This window comes from Hemitrygon akajei, chromosome 12 (genome assembly GCF_048418815.1).
Source record: "Hemitrygon akajei chromosome 12, sHemAka1.3, whole genome shotgun sequence".
Taxonomy (NCBI): Eukaryota; Metazoa; Chordata; class Chondrichthyes; order Myliobatiformes; family Dasyatidae; genus Hemitrygon; species Hemitrygon akajei.
Window position 1 is genome coordinate 20,016,578 of NC_133135.1, and position 21,701 is coordinate 20,038,278.

The 21,701-nt window shown below is 37.7% G+C and overlaps 1 protein-coding gene across 4 annotated transcripts in view; it reads right to left on the reverse strand.

Moving 5' to 3' along the window:
- Window positions 1–21,701, reverse strand: part of tgfbr3 (transforming growth factor, beta receptor III) — a 147,374-nt gene that overhangs the window by 62,432 nt on the left and 63,241 nt on the right. For all 4 annotated transcript variants that reach the window (XR_012101003.1, XM_073062659.1, XM_073062657.1 and 1 more), the window contains exon 4: window positions 12,555–12,692. Coding sequence is in view for 3 of the 4 variants with exons in the window: in XM_073062659.1 (XP_072918760.1) it covers window positions 12,555–12,692 (138 nt within the window). In the remaining variant the exon portion in view is untranslated. The remainder of the gene's footprint in view (window positions 1–12,554; window positions 12,693–21,701) is intronic.

Genomic DNA, 21,701 nt, shown 5'->3' on the forward strand with positions numbered 1-21,701 from the left:
TTTCTTTTGACAAGTTATGATTAAAAATATATGGGAGTATTGATGAAATCAGAGTAAAGTGAGCTTTTGTCATATTCAAATTAGTTGATGAAAAGTTAAAACAAAATATAATTCTATGGTGTGAAAGACATTCCTGATATAGGCATTAAAAAGCAATGTATTTGCAAAAATCAAGTTAGTTATTCAAATTATTCAAAAAATCTATGGATGAAGGTATTTGGCAATTTATTTACTCAATATTTCATGGATAAGGTAATATGTTGTTCAGTGTGACAATCTGTCAAATTTAGCACTATACTATGTTGTTAACAATTTACTTTTGTCAGCTAATTTTAAATTCTTCCTTTGAAATTCAGAAGTAGGTCTGCAAAGTTGAAAGATAATGGTTAGATCGATAACCTAAGAGGCATAGATCCAGAGGACAGCCAGAGACCTTGCCCCAGGGGAGAGATGGCTAATGCAAGGGGGATAATTTTAAGATGTTTGGGGGGGGGGGGGAATGTCAGAGGTAGTTTTTTTTTAAAACAGGTAGCTGTTTGGAACTCGCTGCCAGGGTGGTGGTAGAGGCAGATACATCAGGAACGTTTAAGAGACTCTTATATAGGCACGTGGATGAAAGAAAAATGGAGGGTTTTGTGGGTGGGAAGCTTAGATTAATCATGGAGTATGTTAAAGGGTTGGCAATGTTATGAGCCAAAGGGCCTGAACTGTGCTATATTGTTCTATTTAACCTGGAACAAAGAAAAACATTAAAATGAATGACATTTAAAACTGATTTATATGAAAACATCAATCTGTTAATAAACCTTATGGAAAGAGTCAGGAAAGAAATTTCAAAGGATTCTTATGGCTTGATTAAAAGTTTACTTCTTCACTGTATGTCAATATAAATGATTAATTTATCATGCTTGATGGCTACATAGATGGGTTCAAGTAAATAATATTAATTATATTTGCATAACTTCTGAAAGTATTCATGATGCATAACCAAGAGATAACTTTGAAAGTAATAAGCAAAAGGATGAAGGCCAAATTCCATGTTTCAGGATTAGATTAAAACAAAATTGAAAATAGTGGATGATGACAGTTTAATTGTTAAAGTAACTCTGTTTAAGCCAACATGCCATTCAAATTTGTAATTTGGTTTTAAGAAGAAACAAGACAGTCATTTGTTTAAACATCTGGAATGTTTAATTGGCTTGCTCTGAGATTATAAACATAAATTATAAATTCAGCAGAACTGGTGTATGCATTTTCCAAAAAAATGGAGAACTGACACAAATATCTTTGAGCTGCCTGCATTAGTACAAATTTAAATTTCAAACTTATGTAAGATTAATATATCTTCAGTGAATCTTTTCAGCTTCAATTGCCACCTGTTCTTCAGGAAAACTCTTAAGACTAAAGAAAATTTGACCATAAAACAACCCAATTGCTTACAGGGATAAATGTTTCCTTACCCAACTTTGGTTTTGTGTAGACAATTTGGCCCCAGACCTTTTACATAATCCAAATGGCTGAATTAAAGAGTGAAGATGGCACAACTGCCCTCAGTATTAAGGAGCCCTGGTAAAACAGAATCAAGTGAAAACTCTCTGCTGGCTGGAGTCAGACCTCACACAAAGGAAACTGGTATTGGTGTTGAATGTTGATCATGTCAACCCCAAGGCATCACTCCGGACAAAGTGTAAAACTCAACTTCTTCACTTGCTTCATCATTGACCATTTCCAATCATCATGTCAGGGATAGGGTGTAAATTCCACGTGCAACACTTCAGCAAATGGATTTGCCCTTGCCTTCATACAGCCACACCTTGACAACATTCAGACAAGATCTAATTGACAACTAACATATGCTCCGTAAGAGTGACGGGCAATGGGACAATATCTAACAAGACAGTGTTTAAGAGCTTATCCTCAATATTCAATAGCCTCCCTCTCACCAAGTCTCCCACCATCAACAACCTTTGGATCACCACTGATCAAAAAACTCAACTAGACCAAGCATACATATGGCTATCAAAGTGAGTCAGAGGCTGGGTTTTCTGTGGCAACTGATTTGTCTCCTGACACCCCAGATCCTTTCCAATATCTGCAAAGTACAACCTGGAATGCTCTCCATTTCCCTGGGTGACAGCTGCACTAGCACCTCTTAGAAAGGAGAGCGAATGAGTCCACTTGGCTGGTATCTTACCCACTTCAGAGATTCATTGCCAGTATGCAATGGCTGCCAAGTGCACCATCTACAATGTTCACTCCAGGTGCTGATGATTACTCCAAAAGAGAAGAGGCAGCAAATGTACATGAGCACCAACACCAGCAGGCACCCCTCCAAGCTGTGTATAATTGGAATAGATAATACAACCCTGTATACAATAATATGCTGCTGGCAACGCATCATCTCTAGGCTGCTATCCAACAAAACAGCAGGATTCTTTCACCAAAATGACTGCGGCAGTTCAAGAACATAGCTCAACACCACCTTCAAGGACAATTAGAGATGAGAAATAAATGCTTCCCTTGACACTGACACCCATACGCCAAAAACTTCATGAATAAATAAAAAAGAGGCTTGAATGAAATCACCTAGAGTTACTCTGTACGTTCTAGAATACCCCTATCAATAATTATGAATTAAATCCATATGAGTCATTCGCAAACTCAGCAAGTACATTATCTGATGGGAAGTATTCAAGTGCTGTTAACAATGAGCACATCTACTACTGAAACTTTCAACTTTTCCTTTGTTATCACTAGACTTGATCATTTCAATGTACATCTGACTGGGGCCCCTTGTTCTGCCCTCTTGTTAACTGAAGGTCATTTTTTTAAACTACTAAGTATTAGAGTTGTCCGTCTTAGCCCTAACCCAAACATTCAGCAGCTGTAGCTTGCCTATTACCCCAACACTCAGATTCACCAACTCAGAGTTAAGCAATGATTTACTTAAAAATTTTTTAACCTAGTTTTTAAAAAAAATTGATCGCCCTGCCTATTCGACATAGTTTATCCCTATCTTTGCCGTCTGTCACAGCCCTAAACCCTCCAAGATACCTATGCTTCTCCAATTCAGATCTTTAAAGCATCACCACATTTAACATGTAGACATGAATTTAGTTAGGCTCCTCTTTACATCCGTTTTCCTTTAGAATGCTCCTTAAATTCTAACTCCATGAGTCTCAGCGGAGACCAGATTAATACTATCACTTAGCACATCAAATAGCTGATCTATTAATAGTTGAAAGATGTGTGTACTCAGAAGGTCTCCTCTCACAGCACAAGTTGTGGGTATCTGAGAGCTCTGACCCCAAAAATTTTTAGAACACCTATGTGAAAAGTTATCTGAAGAAATATCACATTTGTGTGAAGTCACCCAAGTGGCAGAAAGGTAAAAAAAGTGTAAATGTAAGAGAGCAGTCCAGCTTATTTGGAACGGTCCAGGAACATCAAGAAGAATGACAAAAAAACAAGGTGAACTAGAATCCATTCCTCTACTTATGATTACAGACACTATGTTTGTCTACAACTCAATGGTATGTCTTTTTAGTTTATGAGAATTGTACCTGAGTTTTGGAAATAGTTTGTGTTTTAGAAATAGTTAAGTCATTTGGAAATCTTTTATAAGATAGAAATCCTGTGAGTTTTAAATGTTCTAAAAATTTTATGAAAATTTAAGCATGTATCACCAAAAGATGAATGAACTGTGTTTAAGCTACTTCGTTAGGTGGAAGTGTCTCCTCCTCGGTATGTGGGGAGGGGGGACCTACCACTCAAATAGTGAGTACTTGCAGCTAAACTCACCGTGGAGGAAAAATAGGGAAGTGAACTTGTCTTTGAAGAGTAGGTGGTTACAGTAATTGTCCTTTAAGTAAGTACTCCCATAGTTCTCTGTATTGGATAGGGCTTAAGACCTTCATTTGAGTTTAGACTTTGTGGTCAGCAAACCCAATACAATCACACCACACCCACAGCTTCTTACTAGAATAGGAAATAAATTTCTGGGCAGGTCAACGGAAGCAAAATTATGGAATAACTACATAACATTTGAAATAACAGGGGCAGATAAAGAAAAGCTGTTAGTGTGGACAATTATTGTGTTTGTCTATGGATAATTAATATGGATGAGTAATTTCTTTCATACAATGAACCTTGAATCTTGAGGTATTGTCTATCCTTCAATTTGTGTCCACTACAGATAACTTCGCAATATCACACCTATGCCTATGAACATCAATTGTGGGTGTCACTGGTGCTGCTGACCAATTAATGGATAGATACCTGATTGGCCAATTTACAGTAAAAAAAAACATGATCTCACCATTACTGCTATGGTACTTGGTTATAGATAATTGAAATTATGCCTCAAAATATTTCTTTGAAAACAAAGACATTTAGTTTATTTGGTTTTTATAGCTTAAGCAATACTAGGACTGCGACTGTTTTAATTATCCTTACTCTTTTTGGAAGAAAACCATTTTTTGGCAAAGATGGAAAATTTTACAATGTTTAGATTTCTGATTTAATATATGTCTTAATATTTTTATGGCATTTGCATAGCAAATGAATGATTCTTATGTTTGGTCCTCCTGTTGCATTATATACCCAGTGGCCACTTTATTAGGTGTAGGAGTGGAACCCAGTGTGGTCTATTGCTGCTGGAGCCCATCCACTTCAAGGTTCAATGTGTTGTGGGTTCAGAGATGCTCTTCTGCACACCACTGTTGCAACACGTGGTTATTTGAGTTGCTGTTGCCTTCCTGTCAGCTTGAACCAGTCTGGCCATTCTCCTCTGACCTCCCTCATTAACAAGACAATTTTGTCTATATAACTGCTGCTCAATGGATGTTCTTTTGCTTTTTGTACCATTCTCCATAAACTCTAGAGACTGTTGTGTGTGAAAATCCCAGGAGATCAATAGTTCCTGAGATACTCAAACCACCCCACCTGGTTCCAGGGTCAAAGTCATTTAGATTATGTTTCTTCCCCATTCTGATGCTTGGTTTGAACAACAACTAAAACATTTGACAATGTCTGCATGCTTTTATGCACTAAGTTGCCACCACATGATTGGTGGATTAGATATTTGAATAAATTAGGTGTGCAGATTTACCTAATAAAGTGACCACTGAATATGTGGGGAAAGTCTTTGTTACTTCATTCAGATTGTGGAGATAGTTTTTTTGTGTTCAAGTACATTGCCAATATGTCTGCCTTCAGAGCAAACTACTTTGTTAATGCTAGGATTTTGGCAAAATATGTGGGTAAATAATGCCCAATTTTAAATTACAGATTTGGCATGATTACCAACTTTAACATTATAATAAAATTACTGAATAAAAGAACAATTCATTGTTCAGTGAGAGACGTAATAACATATGTGCAGTTGCAAAACATTTAATAATATGAATTTAGGGCACAGATGGTGTCAAAGTAGAGAGCAATGGACACATGCGTAAAATAGGCTATTGGGTAAATTAAGTAAACATGCTGAGAATCATTACAGCACAGAATGAAGTCATTAAGCCCACTAGCATATCAGCTGTTTGTAGAACAATCCTGTTCTTCACAGACCTGTCCAATTCTCCTCTAAAAGCTTTGACGAACTTTATTTCCACCATGCTTAAACATGAGTTTTAGTCATAAGCACTCCATAAATAATGAAGATTGCTACACATTCCTGCAGTATTTTTACCCCATCACTTTAAATTTGCGGTTTCTAGACCTTGCACAATTTAATTGGAACAGCATCTGCTTATCTACCTTGTTCAAACCCATGATCATGTTGTACATTGCTATCAAATTGACTCCAAACATTCTCTGCTGCAAGAACAGCTCGAGCACTCAAGTTTAATGGGCAAAGTCCTTCTTCTCTAGAAAAAATACTAATTATATCTTTTCACTCCCTCTTTTAAATTACATACTTTTCCTAAAGTGTGGTGACTCGAATTGAATGTAATATTCCACTGGTGACTTCACCAGTTTTATAAAGAATTAATAAAAACGCCCTACTTTAATACTCTATGCATGTATTTCAGAAGCCCAGAATCAATGTGCTTTAGTAAATACCTCATCAACATGTCCTATAACTTTTAATAAGTAATGCAAGCTTACACTGAGGCACTGCCATTCCTGCAGTTAATTTAGAGCTGTGCTATTTTGTTTGCATCACTCTCCTCAATATTTCTGGCAAAACGTACAGCTATTCCTCAATTTATAAAAGTCATGCATTCCTGAAAAAATTCTGTGATGTGACTTGCAATGTCATTTGATGACATCTGACACAGGAATTCAGGATTGGTAATGTGGATCACATGTAGAACTGTCCTGTCAAAGGTAATGACTGACATGGTTTAATCAACTCTGGGTAAAAAATCTGTGGGGTTTGTGCCTAAGAGGTAGGTGATACCTGTTCCAATTACTGGTCACATTGCTGCTTCAATGACTTGTATGACGAATACAACCTGCTAGTTAGCTAGTATCATTAAGAGTAAGCCATGGGACAGAAAACTTGTTGAAGGTGGCGACTCCAACTTAGCAGAGCAGAAGAAAGTCTTCTTTAAATGCCATTTTGTGTCACCTCAGATGTGACCTTCTAAATCAAAATGTATATGTTATTCAACCTTCAGAACTAAACATTTGTTGAGCAAGACAAAAGACACCAGGCCAAATTTGTAAATACTTATAATTAAGTGATTGTAACAAACAATCTATTTTCTTCTTCATAATACAGGATTAATTTTATCTCATTAGCTTCTGCACTCTGTGCATAATAGTTTGTAGCTTAAAGAATACCACGTATAATGATTACTTAGTTTAAGTGGTATCATTAGCTCATACCTGGCATGTGCAAAGCAGACAAATTTGTTTGTGTGGGCATTTTGCATAACTAGATTGCGTGTCTGAAATATAATACATTTAATATAAATTTTGACTCAGCTAAACAAATCTGTTATTCATTCTAAGAAGAAGTTGAAATGATTCCAGCTCCCTCCGACCAGTATGGAGCACAAGTTTATGAGTTTAACAAAGTGGTACTTCTCAGATAAAATTGAGAATGGTAAAACTTTATTCAGGTATCCTCTATAATTGTTTCTATAATATAATGTTTTATGGTGGAATTCAATTCTGGATCTGTTTAAAACACAACTGAAAGGTCCACCTTTCATTTACAGATAAATAATTTGGTGAAGGAAACAAACAACACTGGTGTTCCAGCAGGTTTGTCACCCAGCCAAATGTCTAGTGTGAAGCAGCAATGCTCAGTGGTTTAACGGTTTTAGTCCTAGTCTAATGAAAGCTGACATTATGCAGTCTTATAGTAAAAAAAAACTAGAATCTGGCTAACTGAAAAGAACATGGGAATACTTTTAAGCTGTGGGTAATGAAAAGTCCATGCTGAACACAGCAAGACATGGACAAAATCCAAGCTTAGGCTGATATGCAGCAAGTAACTTTCAAATCATGCAAGCCCCAGTTAATGACAAAAGAAAGGAATTTATATCCATGAACTTATTATTCTTGATCATACTCAAGGATCACCCACACCACCCCATCCCCTCCCCCTCACTCAACTACCAATAGAAACAAACTCAACCAGGTCCTTGAGCACAGCTCTTACTGTAAGTTAGATACTCCATGGTGGACTGGACATGATCAGACTCTGGAAAGTCTTTCTACTATCTGCAAAGTATCTTAATGATGTCTAATGGCTTGGATGAGGGCAGTTTTGGATGGAAAAATACTGAACCAGGACAGAGTACACTTGATCGGCAATTCTATCACTTTAAAATTCATTTGCTCTATCATCAGAGTGATGTGGCTGCAGAGTGCATCATCTATGGGATGCAAAGCATCAACTTGTCGAGGATTCTCTGACAGTAACGCCATTTAAAAAAAAACGTAAATTTCTTTTAAAAATGCAAATAGTACACTAGTAAGTTGTTGCAAAAACTTATTTCTAATTTGACATACTAAAATGAAAGTTGAGTCATTTTCATATTAAAGCTGCTGTCTATTGTGTTCACCAATAATCACAAGTGCTGCTGCAGTGACATCAGAATGCTGGATTAAGCTACTTCTAGACCCATTTTGTGATCCTAATCAAGCAGCAAAAGTTTCACTACAAAGGGGAAAAAGCAACAGAAAGTAATAAATATTGACATAATAAACACTGATAGCCCTGCTTAAGTGTATTGGCCCACAACATGGACTGCTCATTTTCCTCCATAGATGCTGCCTGACCTGCCAAGTTCCTCCAGCATACTCAATATTTCCAGCATCTGCAGAATCTCTTATGTGAAAGCATTGTTATGATACTTCAACAATCTTTCAGAGGAAATATTTATATGATTTGCCTCTTGAATTGCCATATCAGATAGACTTTTAAAAAATCCTTTAATATTTTCTCTGCCTTTTTCACAATTGTTCATTTACATTTTCGTGGTGCCAATTTAATAACCTTAATCAAATAGTTATTTTCACACAATAGCCTTGATATAATGTCTAGAGTTAAGTTCGCTTGTAAAGCAAACCAGGTTCAAGCCTGACTAGGATGCGTAGAAATTGATAGGTCATTGTCTATGACTAGGCCAAAAGCTGAGCACTATTTTGTTTCAACTTATATTAAAAAAAAGTCACTACAAGTTGTTTGAACTCATCTCAACTTCAGTTTGGTATGTACAATGTAAAACAGCAAACTGACTATAATTCCAGAAAATAAACAGAGAAAGGTAGGGATTATAAACACAAGAGATTCTGCAGAAGCTGGAAATCGTAAGCAATATTTTCAAAATGCTGGATGAACTCAGCACATCAGGTAGCATCTTTGGAGCAGAGTAAATAATGAAAGATAGAGAATGGTGTAAAGTAGAACTCCTTACAAGTAAGAAGCAAGTATGATCATCGATAGTATCTTTTGAGGTGGTGTAAATAATAATTAGGGGATGAAAGGAAAATACACCAAAGGGTACAGTAGCAGCACAGCAACTAGCAGAACTGCCAAAAAATAATCAATCTACTTGATCAGGTATATTTGTATTCTGGCGCCGTTCGGCCACAAATTCAAAATCTATTTAACTTTCCCCCTACAGCTTTTCCTACACAACTTACCTGAAGAGTCTATTCCACATAGTCAACACCCTTTACATCAAACACAATTTACAATAGAGGATCAGACAGTTCAAAGAAGATACATAAGAGTCAGTGTTTGTTTTTTTTGCCCTTTTAGATGTTTTTAACTGAACCTTTGATCAGTAACCCTACTGCTAAACACGAGTAAGAAACTCTACTTGGGCAGGGAATAGATAGCTAAGTAATCTATTATTCAGGTTTTAGGAGAAATGGCAGGTTAGGGATAAGGTGGTTATTTACAAGGAAAATAAAGGATTCAAGATTGTTCATTTTTATTCTTTAGTACACAACGATAAAGACGAACAAAATGTTTGTTTCTCCAGATACAATGCAGCATAAAAAAAATAAGCATAAAACACAACAAATAAACAATCCTATAAAGCACAATGTTCAAGTAACTGTGTAGCCATATATACACAAGATTAGCTTCAAGTGTGGAGTGTAAAGGTAAAGTGGCAGTTTATGGGGGGAAGGATGAAGCGTGCTGAGGGGTTGTGGAGAGGAGTGGCTGATGTGAATGTAGTGGTGGTGGGGACTGCTGGAGTGGGCTAATGGGCAAAAGTGTTGATCAGTCACCAGCAGCCCAAGAACTAATATAAGCTCTGCCAGTATTATGACAGTAAGGATGCCAGCTGTTTTTTGAATGCCAAGTAACTATTTAGTTGGCGAGGAAACAAATTCTGGAACTGTCTGGATCATGACTCTTACTGAATTGATGTAGTGAGGAAGGTTCTATTTGGATATTTTCCATGTTTACCAAAAGGCTCAAAAGTCTGAAAACAAAGTCTATTACAGAGTTTTTCTGGCTGCTTTCTGTGTTCTCATCGGCTGCTGCATGGAAAGGGAAGAGATACAGTTCTTCAGATTTAGGTGTACTATTCAAAGAAAACTAAAGAGAGACTGAAAACTTAAGCTATTATCCTGTACTTGTATAAACATGCATACTATCTGGAAACTTAACTTGTGGTTCTTCCATATGCTCAGCTAAAATAACTAATTTTTCATTTCTGTGATTCCACGCCAGTCCTTCGGGCATACTGCCTAAAAGATTGTGGGTAGTGTGTCTGCATTAATTTTCCTTTCCGAGAACCTTCATCGTGTGCACACAATTTACTATTAATGGGGATGTTTCCAGTATTTGCTTAATGGGACTACATCCAGATTCAAAGAACGTAGTATTTTGTATATATATTAAAAAAAAGAATAAACTGCACCTGATTCAAATTCCATTCAGGTGCAGAGGTGTGGGAGTGTCTGTGTCCGTGTATGTCTGTGTCTGTGTTTGTGTGGTGAGGGAAAGAGTTGAGAAGATGACCAGCTGTGATATATTGTTGCCAAAGTGGTAAATAAACTGCTAAAGGTAAAATAGGGTATGTATGTCAACCCAGAGTGACTGAATGGTGTTAATAATGTTCCTTATTAATTAGATTTGTTTTATAAAGTTCATAGTGCAGGACATTTGATCCTGAACAGCCTCATGCATAATACCAACTCATTTGTATTCTGTGAATATTTTTTCTTCTTGATCACCAAATAACCTCCTGTCAAAAAGAAGGATTGAAAGCCAGACAGCTACACTTCAATGTCAATTGGAGGAAACTTACATACTTCAACTACTAATGCCAATTAAAATGTACTTGGTAAAGCTGCTAAATTGAACAAAGATCTGCAGAATTTGTTTGTCTGGACAACGTTTGTCTGAGTTAAGTGAAGCCCTGGATACTGAAAAATCACTTTTTGTACTCTTGGCATCCAAGTTCAGCATCTATCATTGCTAGACAGAGAATGAAACTTATTATAGTCTCCCAAACATCTGGAAGAGCACCTTTTCAATTTGGCTAAGTTGGTAGAATTTTTCATTCTTGAAGTCATAAAGTTGTAGCGTCCGGACTTGGTTCTGGACATAGTCTAGACGTACACTTCAATTCAATACCAATTTGCTCAGACATTGCAAATCCTAAAACGTAATTTTATGTTCTTACATAAAGAGTAGATTATTTGGATAATGTTTTCCACTTAAGCACCATCAACAAAAACAGATTGACTAGTCAATGATTTCATTACCAAATGTAAAACATTTTTAGATCATAAAACCATAAGACATAGGAGTGGAATTAGGCCATTTGGCCCATCAAGTCATTTAACCATGGCTGATCCTTTTTCCTCCTCCTCAGCCCCACTCCCCAGCCTTCTCCCCATAACCTTTGATGCCGTGTCCAATCAAGAACCTATCAAGCTCTGCCTTAAATACACCCAACCTCCTGGCCTCCACAGCTGCCTGTGGTAATAAATTCCACAAATTCACCACCCTCTGCTCGAGAAATTTCTCTGCATCTGTTTTAAATGGTCACCTCTCTATTTTTGTTTACTGAGTAGAAACTTACAAGGTCAGTGAACACATTTCAAGGCACATTCACTGACACAAAGTGAGAAGAGTTAAAAGGTTCTGCGTTAATTAGACTCTTAAATTAACTAATTATCTACCTTTAGTTTTAATAATTCAATTGGTGAATAATTTTGTCTTCAAAATTTGTATCAATTTAAAATTTTGCATCTGACAAATTATTTTATTTGTCTTTATTGGGTCCAGAATCATGAAATGGAAGGACTCTAATTCTTCCAGCTATACTGTCAAAAGCCTTTCTTCTCTAAATATCTATTAATTCTGTTTGAACACTAGAAAATCTTAAACCAAACTTTAGATTGATAAACAGATTACAGGATTGGATTTTCGCAAGTATTTTTTCTTTGTTCAACTGACAAACATTATTATAACCAAGCTACACCTCAGCCTTTTATTTTGAAACCTTTAAGTTTTCTGTTAATATTGAAATAAAGAACACTAAAACATTATGGAGGTAAAAAATAGGAGGCCAACCTTCATTGTATTCTGAAAAGCATAGGTACGATTTCTTTTATGTTTAGAACATAAAGCAGTACAGCAAAAGATTTTTCAGTCCAAGATTTGATACCAACCCTATATTAACTTGCTCAATGATTGATCTAACCCTTCCCTAATGCAGCCCATAACCCACCATTTTTTCATATATACATGTGCCTAACAGTCTTTTAAATTGCATCAGACTCTATCACCACCTTAGATTGAGATCATTAGCTTGTAATTTTGCATTGGAGAATTTTTAAAAATCAGAGTCTAACTGCCCAAAGATGTCAAATTAAGCAGAGAGTGAGCAAGTTTCTTGTCATTACACCAGATACAAAAGTTAATCTGAATAACGGTAAATATTTTCCACCACCTTAATCATGGAAAACAACAAAGGCCATTTCTTTAAAAAAACAATTTCTTTAAAACAATGCCCAAAAATATTTAGAACAGTTTTAATATCTTTTTCTATCAACTTTCTTTACATTGCACACCATCTACTTTCTTTCTGTGTCTTGTTAACTGAGTCTTATCAACTTACATGGAACAAACGTTTTACTTCTGGTGCCAGTTGCTTTGCCTTTATAATCCAAGCCACAGGTCTTGGGGAATTCAACACAAATACCAAAGACTTCTGATGGACTTCAACTGAGGAAATGGGTCTCAAGTTCAGTGTCACCTTTTGAAAAGAGTGAAAGAGAACAATTGTCATTTATTATAGCTAAAGTAGCCTTAAAATGATGATACAAGTTCATTTGTTGCATAGTTTTAATGATTGGCTTTGCTGATGTTAGTCTTCAAACTATCTGCTATCTTTGTGAAAGGTTAATAAATACACAGCCCTACATTTTTAAGAAATAATAAAACAAGTGTTGTCTCTTTTTTTAAAAGTGTATTTGCTGCTATCTGTTAAAAGGGCTCATTAGTGAAGAAGATATCCTCAGCATAACTACTTCAACTAGGAGTCAAGAGGAGGCAGCGCGCAGGTCGATGGAGCAATGCCTTATCACTCCCACTCCGACATGTCTGTCCACGGCCTCCTCTACCGTCAAGATGAGGCCGCACGCAGGTCGATGGAGCAATACCTTATCTCCTGCCTGGGTAGCTTCCTACCTGCCAGCATGAACATCCAACTCACAGACCTCCGTTGATACCCCTGCCCCCCTGTTACCCCCATCCCTATCTATTATTTCAGTCTGGTTCTCTTTCTCTCTCTTTTTTCCCCCCTCACTATAATCTCCCCCCAGCCCTACCTTTCTTTCTCTTTTATTTCCCATAATTCTCCACCTTCCCCCAGCCCATTTCCCTCCAACCTATCACTTCCTAGCTCTCTACTTTATCCCTCCCCCCACTTCTTATCCCCCCTTGACCATCCCATGTTATTTCACTCCTGATGAAGGGTTTCGGCCCGAAACATCGTCACTACCTCCTCCCATAGATGCTGTCTGGCCTGCTGAGTTCTGCCAGCATTTTGTGTTTTTATTTATTTCCAGCATCTGCAGATTCACTCGTGTTGCCTAGTTTAGAGTAGATGGAATCAGAAACTCAGAAAAGTTAGCAGAAACCATTTAAAAGAATGGCAATCATTTTTGTAACTTATATTTTAAGTATTAACACAGCCATAGTGATTTATAATAGTATATCTCAGTCAGTACTGCAAAGTGTTTTTCACTAACCTGTGGTGATAAGAGTCAAAATTGAGAACATCCTCACACAGTGTGATTAAGCAGTCACAGGAACATATCTTTCACCTAACACCCAAAACTCATTTATCACTACCTTTGATTGTGTCCTGTGCCATGACAGGAACAGGACACCTGACCATTAACTCTCCACTCTCTCCCCAGAATCATCCTTATGAACCTAAAAATACAACTAAGTCTGAGCCACTACCTCGACGCACATCACAGCTTGGTGCCATCTTGACCGGAAGTGCATTAAAGACTAAGTCATGATAGTAGGGACTGATCATGGGTAACATGCTTGCAGTCATAAAAACACAATCACACTTTGCATGCTGCCACTAATACAATTTTAAAACAAAATTTCCATGCTCTTATGGATCCCTGTGAGACACTGTCAAAGGAATTGATAAAATCAATGTAGACATCATCAAATATACTGCCCTCAATCGCTGTTACTTCCTCAAAAAAAAAGCTAATTTATCTCTTCCTCTCTTTTTTAAACATTAGTAAACTGCTAACAGCCCTCAAACTTACTGGTGCATCTCCAGTAGCCAGTGGAATTGAAAAATATGTCAGAGTCTCCATGATTTCTTTCCTGGTTTCTGGGGTATATTTAATCTGAGCCAAGCAATTTATTCATTTTCAAACATCCCTCTTTTTATTACATTTATCCTGGCCAGTATTTTCACACTTGTCTTTCTTAACTATGCACTTTTTTGTGAATATAATTGCAAGATTTTCACAGGAATGCTACCCACATCCTCTGCTTCCACAGATGGGTTACATTTTTGCTCTCCAAGAGGCCCTACTCATTCCTTAGTCATCCTTTTGTTAGTTTTTTCAAACTTGTTAGAAGTCTTTGGATTTAGATTTCTGTGCTATTGCTTCATAAACACTAGAGATTCTACAGCTGATGGAAATCCAGAGCAACACACAAAATGCTGGAGGAACTCAGCAAGTCATTTAGCATCTACGCAGGGGATATACAATCAACATTTTAGGATGATCAGGACTGGAAAGGAAGGGGGAAGACCATAAGACATAGGAGCAGAATTAGGCCATCTGGCCCATTGAGTCTGCTCTGCCATTTCCAATCTTCCACTCAGCCCCAATCTCTTGTCTTCTCCCCATATCCCTTCATGCCCAGACCAATCAAGAATCTATCAACCTCTGCCTTAAATATACATAAAAACTAGGCCTCCACAGCTGCCCGTGGCAACAAATTCCACAGATTCACCACCCGCTGGTTGAAGAAATTCCTCCTCATCTCTGATCTAAAAACAAACCCCTCTATTCTGAGACTGTGTCCTCTGGTCTTAGACACTCCGCTACACATTCACTCTTTCACCTTTCGCTAGGTAGAAGCCCCCTTCTGGCTTCTCTTGTCCTTTCTAGCCCTGATGTAGGGGTTCGACATGAAACACCAATTGTTTATTTCCCTCCATAGATGCTACCTGATCTGCTGAGTTCCTCCAGCATTTTGTGTGTTGCTCATTTTGCTTCGTACATTCTCTTTACTTTCCTAATCTCTCATTTGATTTCACTTTTACAAGACTCTGCTTTCTGCTGAAAAAGGTACACTTGGCTAAACTGTGAAGTATATTCTACTACTTTGTGGTATTGCAGCACACTGTAAAAGTAAAGTTGCCTTACTGAGAATCTACTCCTAACACAGAACGATCAGTTATTTCACAGCTGTCGTGCAACAATTTATTAATAATTACCAATTTCAGTTATTTGCAGAAATTATTATGAGTGTCAGAGACAAAGGTCCAAGTTTTAGAACTGGTAATTTCATTCAGCCAAGCTGAGCAGTCAATATAAAATATGGTGCTGGTCATCTGGCACAGGCTCTATTGCTCTGCTGCTTTTAGTGCTCCAATGGGAACTGCCTGAAAGGCCCCATTCATCCAGACAAGGTCCATCTTCTCAGATAACCACACTCACTGCCAATTAGATAATCAGAGAAAGCATAGTGCTCTGAAAATTCAGGGTTACAGTGATACCATATTTTGCAATGCTTTCAATTCTATCACATACTTTCAGTAAACAATCTATCAGAAGAAAGAAATTTAAACCCATTTTAAACATTTCAATTATCATTGAAAATATTTATTTCACAGTATTTGACAGAAGGAAAACAGCATTGCTGACCTTATCTGATGTAGTGAATTACTCAAATCTACAGAAGACTTAACCTTAGTGTCATTCACAAAAGGATATGTGACAATTTTCTGTAAGCTCCATATGTATTCTGTTTGTCTATTCTACTCAGACAATAGCAACAAAGTCAGAAGAAACTTTTCAACTGAGGCCCCATAATAGACATACTTGATGTCAATAGGCCAAAGACAGCTGCACAAGTTTTGTTTCCCAGGAGACGATAGTTTCATGCAAGGCTGAGAATTGCCACAGCAACCGACTATAAAAACAATTCCCTGATTCAGGCCTTCAGCTTCTGCTAAAACAATTTAAATTGTATCGCAAGACCAGAAAGAAATGTTGAAAATGATCAAAGTACACAGGGTCTTTAAAATGCCATTTTGTTTCTCCCACAAAGGTGACAAGTCACAACCTGGAATTGAGTTACAACAGATGAAAATGTGTGCAATCAATCTGTAAACTGATTGAACAGTTAATATTGTACGAGTCCAGCAATAAACCACTTGATTGACCATTCACAACAACTACTCCAAATTTACATTAATCGAAGGGCTTGGAAGCATATTCTGAGTTATATCAGATTTCACTGCAACATAAGCTGTCTACACTTCAACAGCTGTTGTAAGCTGAACTACAAAAACTTATTTTCAGACAAATATTCCTCAGAAGTTATATGGAAGTAAAATGTTTTAGCTATGTGGTAATGATACAAAATAGCTGGCAAGTGAAAGTAGTAAGGTATTGGAACTTGCACCAGATTGGTGAAAAGTGTGGCAAAAATATTAAAACATGCTTTGTTCTAGCAAAATAAATATCACTTTTTAAAGATCATCTGACAAATGTCAGTTGATAACACCTACAGGAATACAAACAGAAATTGCCTACTACAGTTAGCCAAGTCCTGATGAAGGGTCTTGGACCAAAATGTACACCCCCGATTCCTCTCCATAGATGCTGCCTGACATGCTTGGTTCCTTCAGCATTTTGGGTGTATCATTTTGGATTTCCAGCATCTGCAGAATCGCCTGTGGTTAAATTGGCTTGATGTATTTTTTTGTGGTGCTCAAGACTGCATGGCTAGGCACAGCTCAAATGGCATCTATAAATTTGCTGATGAATTTCAGACGGTGACTAGAAGACGTACAGGATTGAGAAAGATCAGCCGGTTGGGTGGTGTCGCAGCAACAGCCTTGCGCTCAAAGTTAGTAGGACCAAAGAATTGATCTCAGACTTCATAAAGGGTAAGACGAGGGCATACACACCAGTCCTCATCGAGAGATCAGTAGTGGAAAGGATGAGCAAATTCAAGTTCCAAGGTGTCAATATCTCTGAGAATCTATCCTGGGTCCAGCATATCAATGCAATTACAAAGAAGGCAAGACAGCAGCATATTTCATTAGGAATTTGAGGAGGTTTGGTATATCACCAAAGGCACTCATAAATTTCTGCAGATGTACCGTAGAGAGCTTTCTACTGGCTGCATTACTGCAGAGGATCGAAGTAAGCTAGAGAAAGTTGTGAACTCAGTCAGCTCCATCATGGGCAGTGGCCTCCCCAGGAGTCCCCAGTGGCCTCCCCAGGATCCATCTTCCGGGAGAGATGCCTCAAAAAGGCACCATCCATCATTAAGGACCCCATGATCCAAGACATGCCCTCTTCTCACTGCTTCCATCATGAGCCTGAAAGCACACACTCAGTGATTCAGGAATAGCTTCTTCCTTCTGCCATCAGATTTCTGAATGGATATTGAACTCGTGAACACTACCTCACTACTTTTCCCCCCTCTTTTTGCACTATTTATTTAATTTAACTTTTAAAATATATAAATACTTATTGTAATTTACAGCTTTTTATTATGTATTGCAATGAATTTCCACCGCATAAAAACAAATTTCACAACATATGCTGGTGGTATTAAACCTGATTCTGATTCTGCTTACAGTTTATCATCTACCAGTATTGTGCCAATGCTCTCCCTCCTTTTCCAGCATGCTGCTGAGGTTAATCCTCTCCAGCCATCTTCTTATCCGTGCCAAAATTAGGCTTTGCTTCAAAAAGTTGGACTGTAGATGGACAGTTAAGCGTAGCGTAAAGGCATGGGATTGCAAAGGCATGAGCTTGCTAGTGCCTGTGTTTTGAAAAAATAAAGCAACAAAATTGTCAGTGATATAAGCAGATAGAAGAATGAGCATGAAGGAATGAAAAAAAAAGAGGAAAACATTAATACAATAAAGCTTATCAGGAGCCATTTAGCTCATGGGTTGAAAATGGTTGCAATATCAGTTCACTTAAGAGTTGGAGAGTGGTAAAGAAATTGTGTAGATTTAAAATTCTGATGAACAACAGCGTACAGCTTAAATCTTAGTTTTCTGCTGTTTCTTATGTATCTCTCTATTCTGGAGCAGGAGTGAAACGATTAACGCCTATGTCAGTAGAATTTGCTTTAGGCTATTCATTTTTTCTCCATCTTTATTCTTTTTAATATGGCCACTACAACTGCGAGTAAAATTTTTATTTTGCTTTTCCATGTTTCCACTTTTAGCTTTATTCAGCCTCTCTCTTTAGCAGCCTGCTACTCAAATATTTAATCATTGATATTTAATTTAGTCAACTATTTCAACTTTTAACATTCTCTGAAAATTTTGATCTTTCAAAACTATACTTACTAGCATGAATTTGCTTCTTCTCTTCCTGCAGGAGCTTGGCATTTCTAGTTCAAAGAGTAAATGCAAGATGGTCCCACTCTCAGGGTGGAGGAGCAACATCTTAGATTCCAAACAAGAGAGAATCCGCAGCAGCCCAAAAAGCTGACTGTACTTTTCTCCCCCCATAGATGCTGCCTGGTCTGCTGAGTTGCTCCAGCATTTTGTGTATGTTACACCTTAGATCCCGTCTGTGTACCCTCCAACTTGATGGCATTAATATAGATTTTTTCCTATGATAAACAAATCCCCCCCCCCCCCATTCCTCACTCTGACCTTTTGCTTCTTCTCACCTGCCCATTACTTTCCCCTGGCTCCTCTCCTTCTTCCCTTTCTTCTACGGTCCACCGCACTTTCTATCAGATTGCTTCTTCTCTGGCCCTTGACCCTTCCCACCCACCTGGCTTCACTTTTCACCCTCTAGAAACCCTCTTTCCCTCCCCCCACCTTATTATTCTGGCTTCTTCCCCCTTCCTTCTCAGTTCTGAAGAAAGGTCTCAGCCTGAAACGTCGACTGTTTATTCTTTTCCATAAATGCTGCCTGATCTGCTAAGTTTCTCCTGCATTTTGTGTATGTTGCTTTGGATTTTCAGTATCTGCAGAACTTCTTATGTTTAAGGTTATATTAATGATTGATTAAATTTTCATCCTTAGTACGGTTTCTTGCCACCTTGTGACCACTTTTTAAATATTGTATATAATAAGCTTTCCAATGTTCTTAGCTTTCCTATTTGTGTCACAATTTATGTTCAAATCTATGCTAAATGTATAAAAATGTCCCTGATCTGATAATAAACGTAGACTACCAATCCCTTTTTAATTGGCTTTGTTCAAACAACTACCTATCATTTATAGAAATAAATTATTAATATGAATTAAACTTGAACTTCTGAAAACTTAAGGTTTCCTACCAAACAATCCATCAATCTTGTTCAGTGATGACACTTATAATTCGTTCCTAATAGCGTTGACAGTGCTGAATAGGCAGAGACATAGATGGAAATTCCAAAACATAAACATCTGCATCTACAGATTTTTTCTGTAGTAAAAATTTTTTTGCTGGAGTAGCCAGCATGGATTTGTGCGTGGAAGGTCATGTTTGACAAACCTTATTGAATTTTTTGAAGTAGTTACGAGGAATGTTGACGAGGGTAAGGCAGTGGATGTAGTCTATATGGACTTCAGCAAGGCCTTTGACAAAGTTCCACATGGAAGGTTAGTTAAGAAGGTTCAGTCGTTAGGTATTAATGCTGGAGTAATAAAATGGATTCAACAGTGGCTAGATGGGAGATGCCAGAGAGTAGTGGTGGATAATTGTTTATCGGGATGGAGGCCGGTGACTAGCCTCAGGGATCTGTTTTGGGCCCAATGTTGTTTGTAATATACATAAATGATCTGGATGATGGGGTGGTAAATTGGATTAGTAAGTATGCTGATGATACTAAGGTAGGAGGTGTTGTGGATAATGAGGTGGGTTTTCAAAGCTTGCAGGGAGATTTATGCCGGTTAGAAGAATGGGCTGAACGTTGGCAGATGGAGTTTAATGCTGAGAAGTGTGAGGTTCTACATTTTGGCAGGAATAATCCAAATAGAACATACAGGGTAAATGGTAGGGCATTGAGGAATGCAGTGGAACAGAGAGATCTAGGAATAACAGTGCATAGTTCCCTGAAGGTGGAGTCTCATGTAGATAGGGTGGTGAAGAAGGCTTTTGGAACGCTGGCCTTTATAAATCAGAGCATTGAGTACAGAAGTTGGGATGTAATGTTAAAATTGTACAAGGCATTGGTAAGGCCAAATTTGGAATATTGTGTACAGTTCTGGTCACCGAATTATAGGAAAGATATCAATAAATTAGAGAGAGTGCAGAGACGATTTACTAGGATGTTACCAGGGTTTCAGCACTTAAGTTACAGAGAAAGGTTGAACAAGTTAGGTCTCTATTCATTGGAGCGTAGAAGGTTGAGGGGGGATTTGATCGAGGTATTTAAAATGTTGAGAGGGATAGATAGAGTTGACGTGAATAGGCTGTTTCCATTGAGAGTAGGGGAAATTCAAACGAGAGGACATGATTTGAGAGTTAGGGGGCAAAAGTTTAAGGGAAACACGAGGGGGTATTTCTTTACTCAGAGAGTGATAGCTGTGTGGAATGAGCTTCCTGTAGAAGTAGTAGAGGCCAGTTCAGTTGTGTCATTTAAGGTAAAATTGGATAGGTATATGGATAGGAAAGGAGTGGAGGGTTATGGGCTGAGTGCGGGTAGGTGGGACTAGGTGAGATTAAGAGTTCGGCACGGACTAGGAGGGCCGGAATGGCCTGTTTCCGTGCTGTGATTGTTATATGGTTATATGGTTACCTACACCCCCTTATATTCTCACCAATGGCCACTGAGATTTTCATGCTTGTGCCTGTAGGCTTATCAAAGTTACTGGATAGTGAATTAACTCTTAAAGAACTAGGTGAAGCTTGACTGTCAGTCAACTGGAGAATTTCCCCATTAACTATCTTTTTAAAACTAATAAATTAACCTAAATTGTGTGTTAAGGAAACAAACCTGAATCACTTCCTAATGTTGTCAGGTCATGCTTTACACATCCTTGGGATCAACAAGCATTTCTAGGGTCAGTGTAGAATTGGGGACAGTGGCAGGCTAGTACAGAGTCACAATTAAATGGAACTCATTTGACATAATCAATTGGATGAGAAGGAAATTCATTCTAAAAAGCTGAAACTTCTAAAAGTGATTTCCCCTCTGGCTTTGCTTTAAAGTGCATAAGGCTAACCAGGCAAGAATGAATGCTGGAAATTCTAACACAATAAATGTCACTTGCACCGACGTTTTCTATTCCATGGTCCCACTGAGCATGAATCCCCATCAGAGGCACAAAAATTAAAAGAAATATGTTTTGAAGAAAACAAATGGAAAATATATGCAAATTATTACAAGTATTTGGCTGTTTGTTCCATTGGGTCCATCCTACCTCATGCCAGTCCAACTTAGCACCCCCACCTCTAGCCTTGCAACTTACTGTCTCTCAGGTACCTATAATTTCTTCTCTCATTTATTTTGATGGGTACTTCACAGTAGCCATTTAAGCTTAAAAGAATTCACTTCATATTTTTCTTCTGTGTTAAATGCA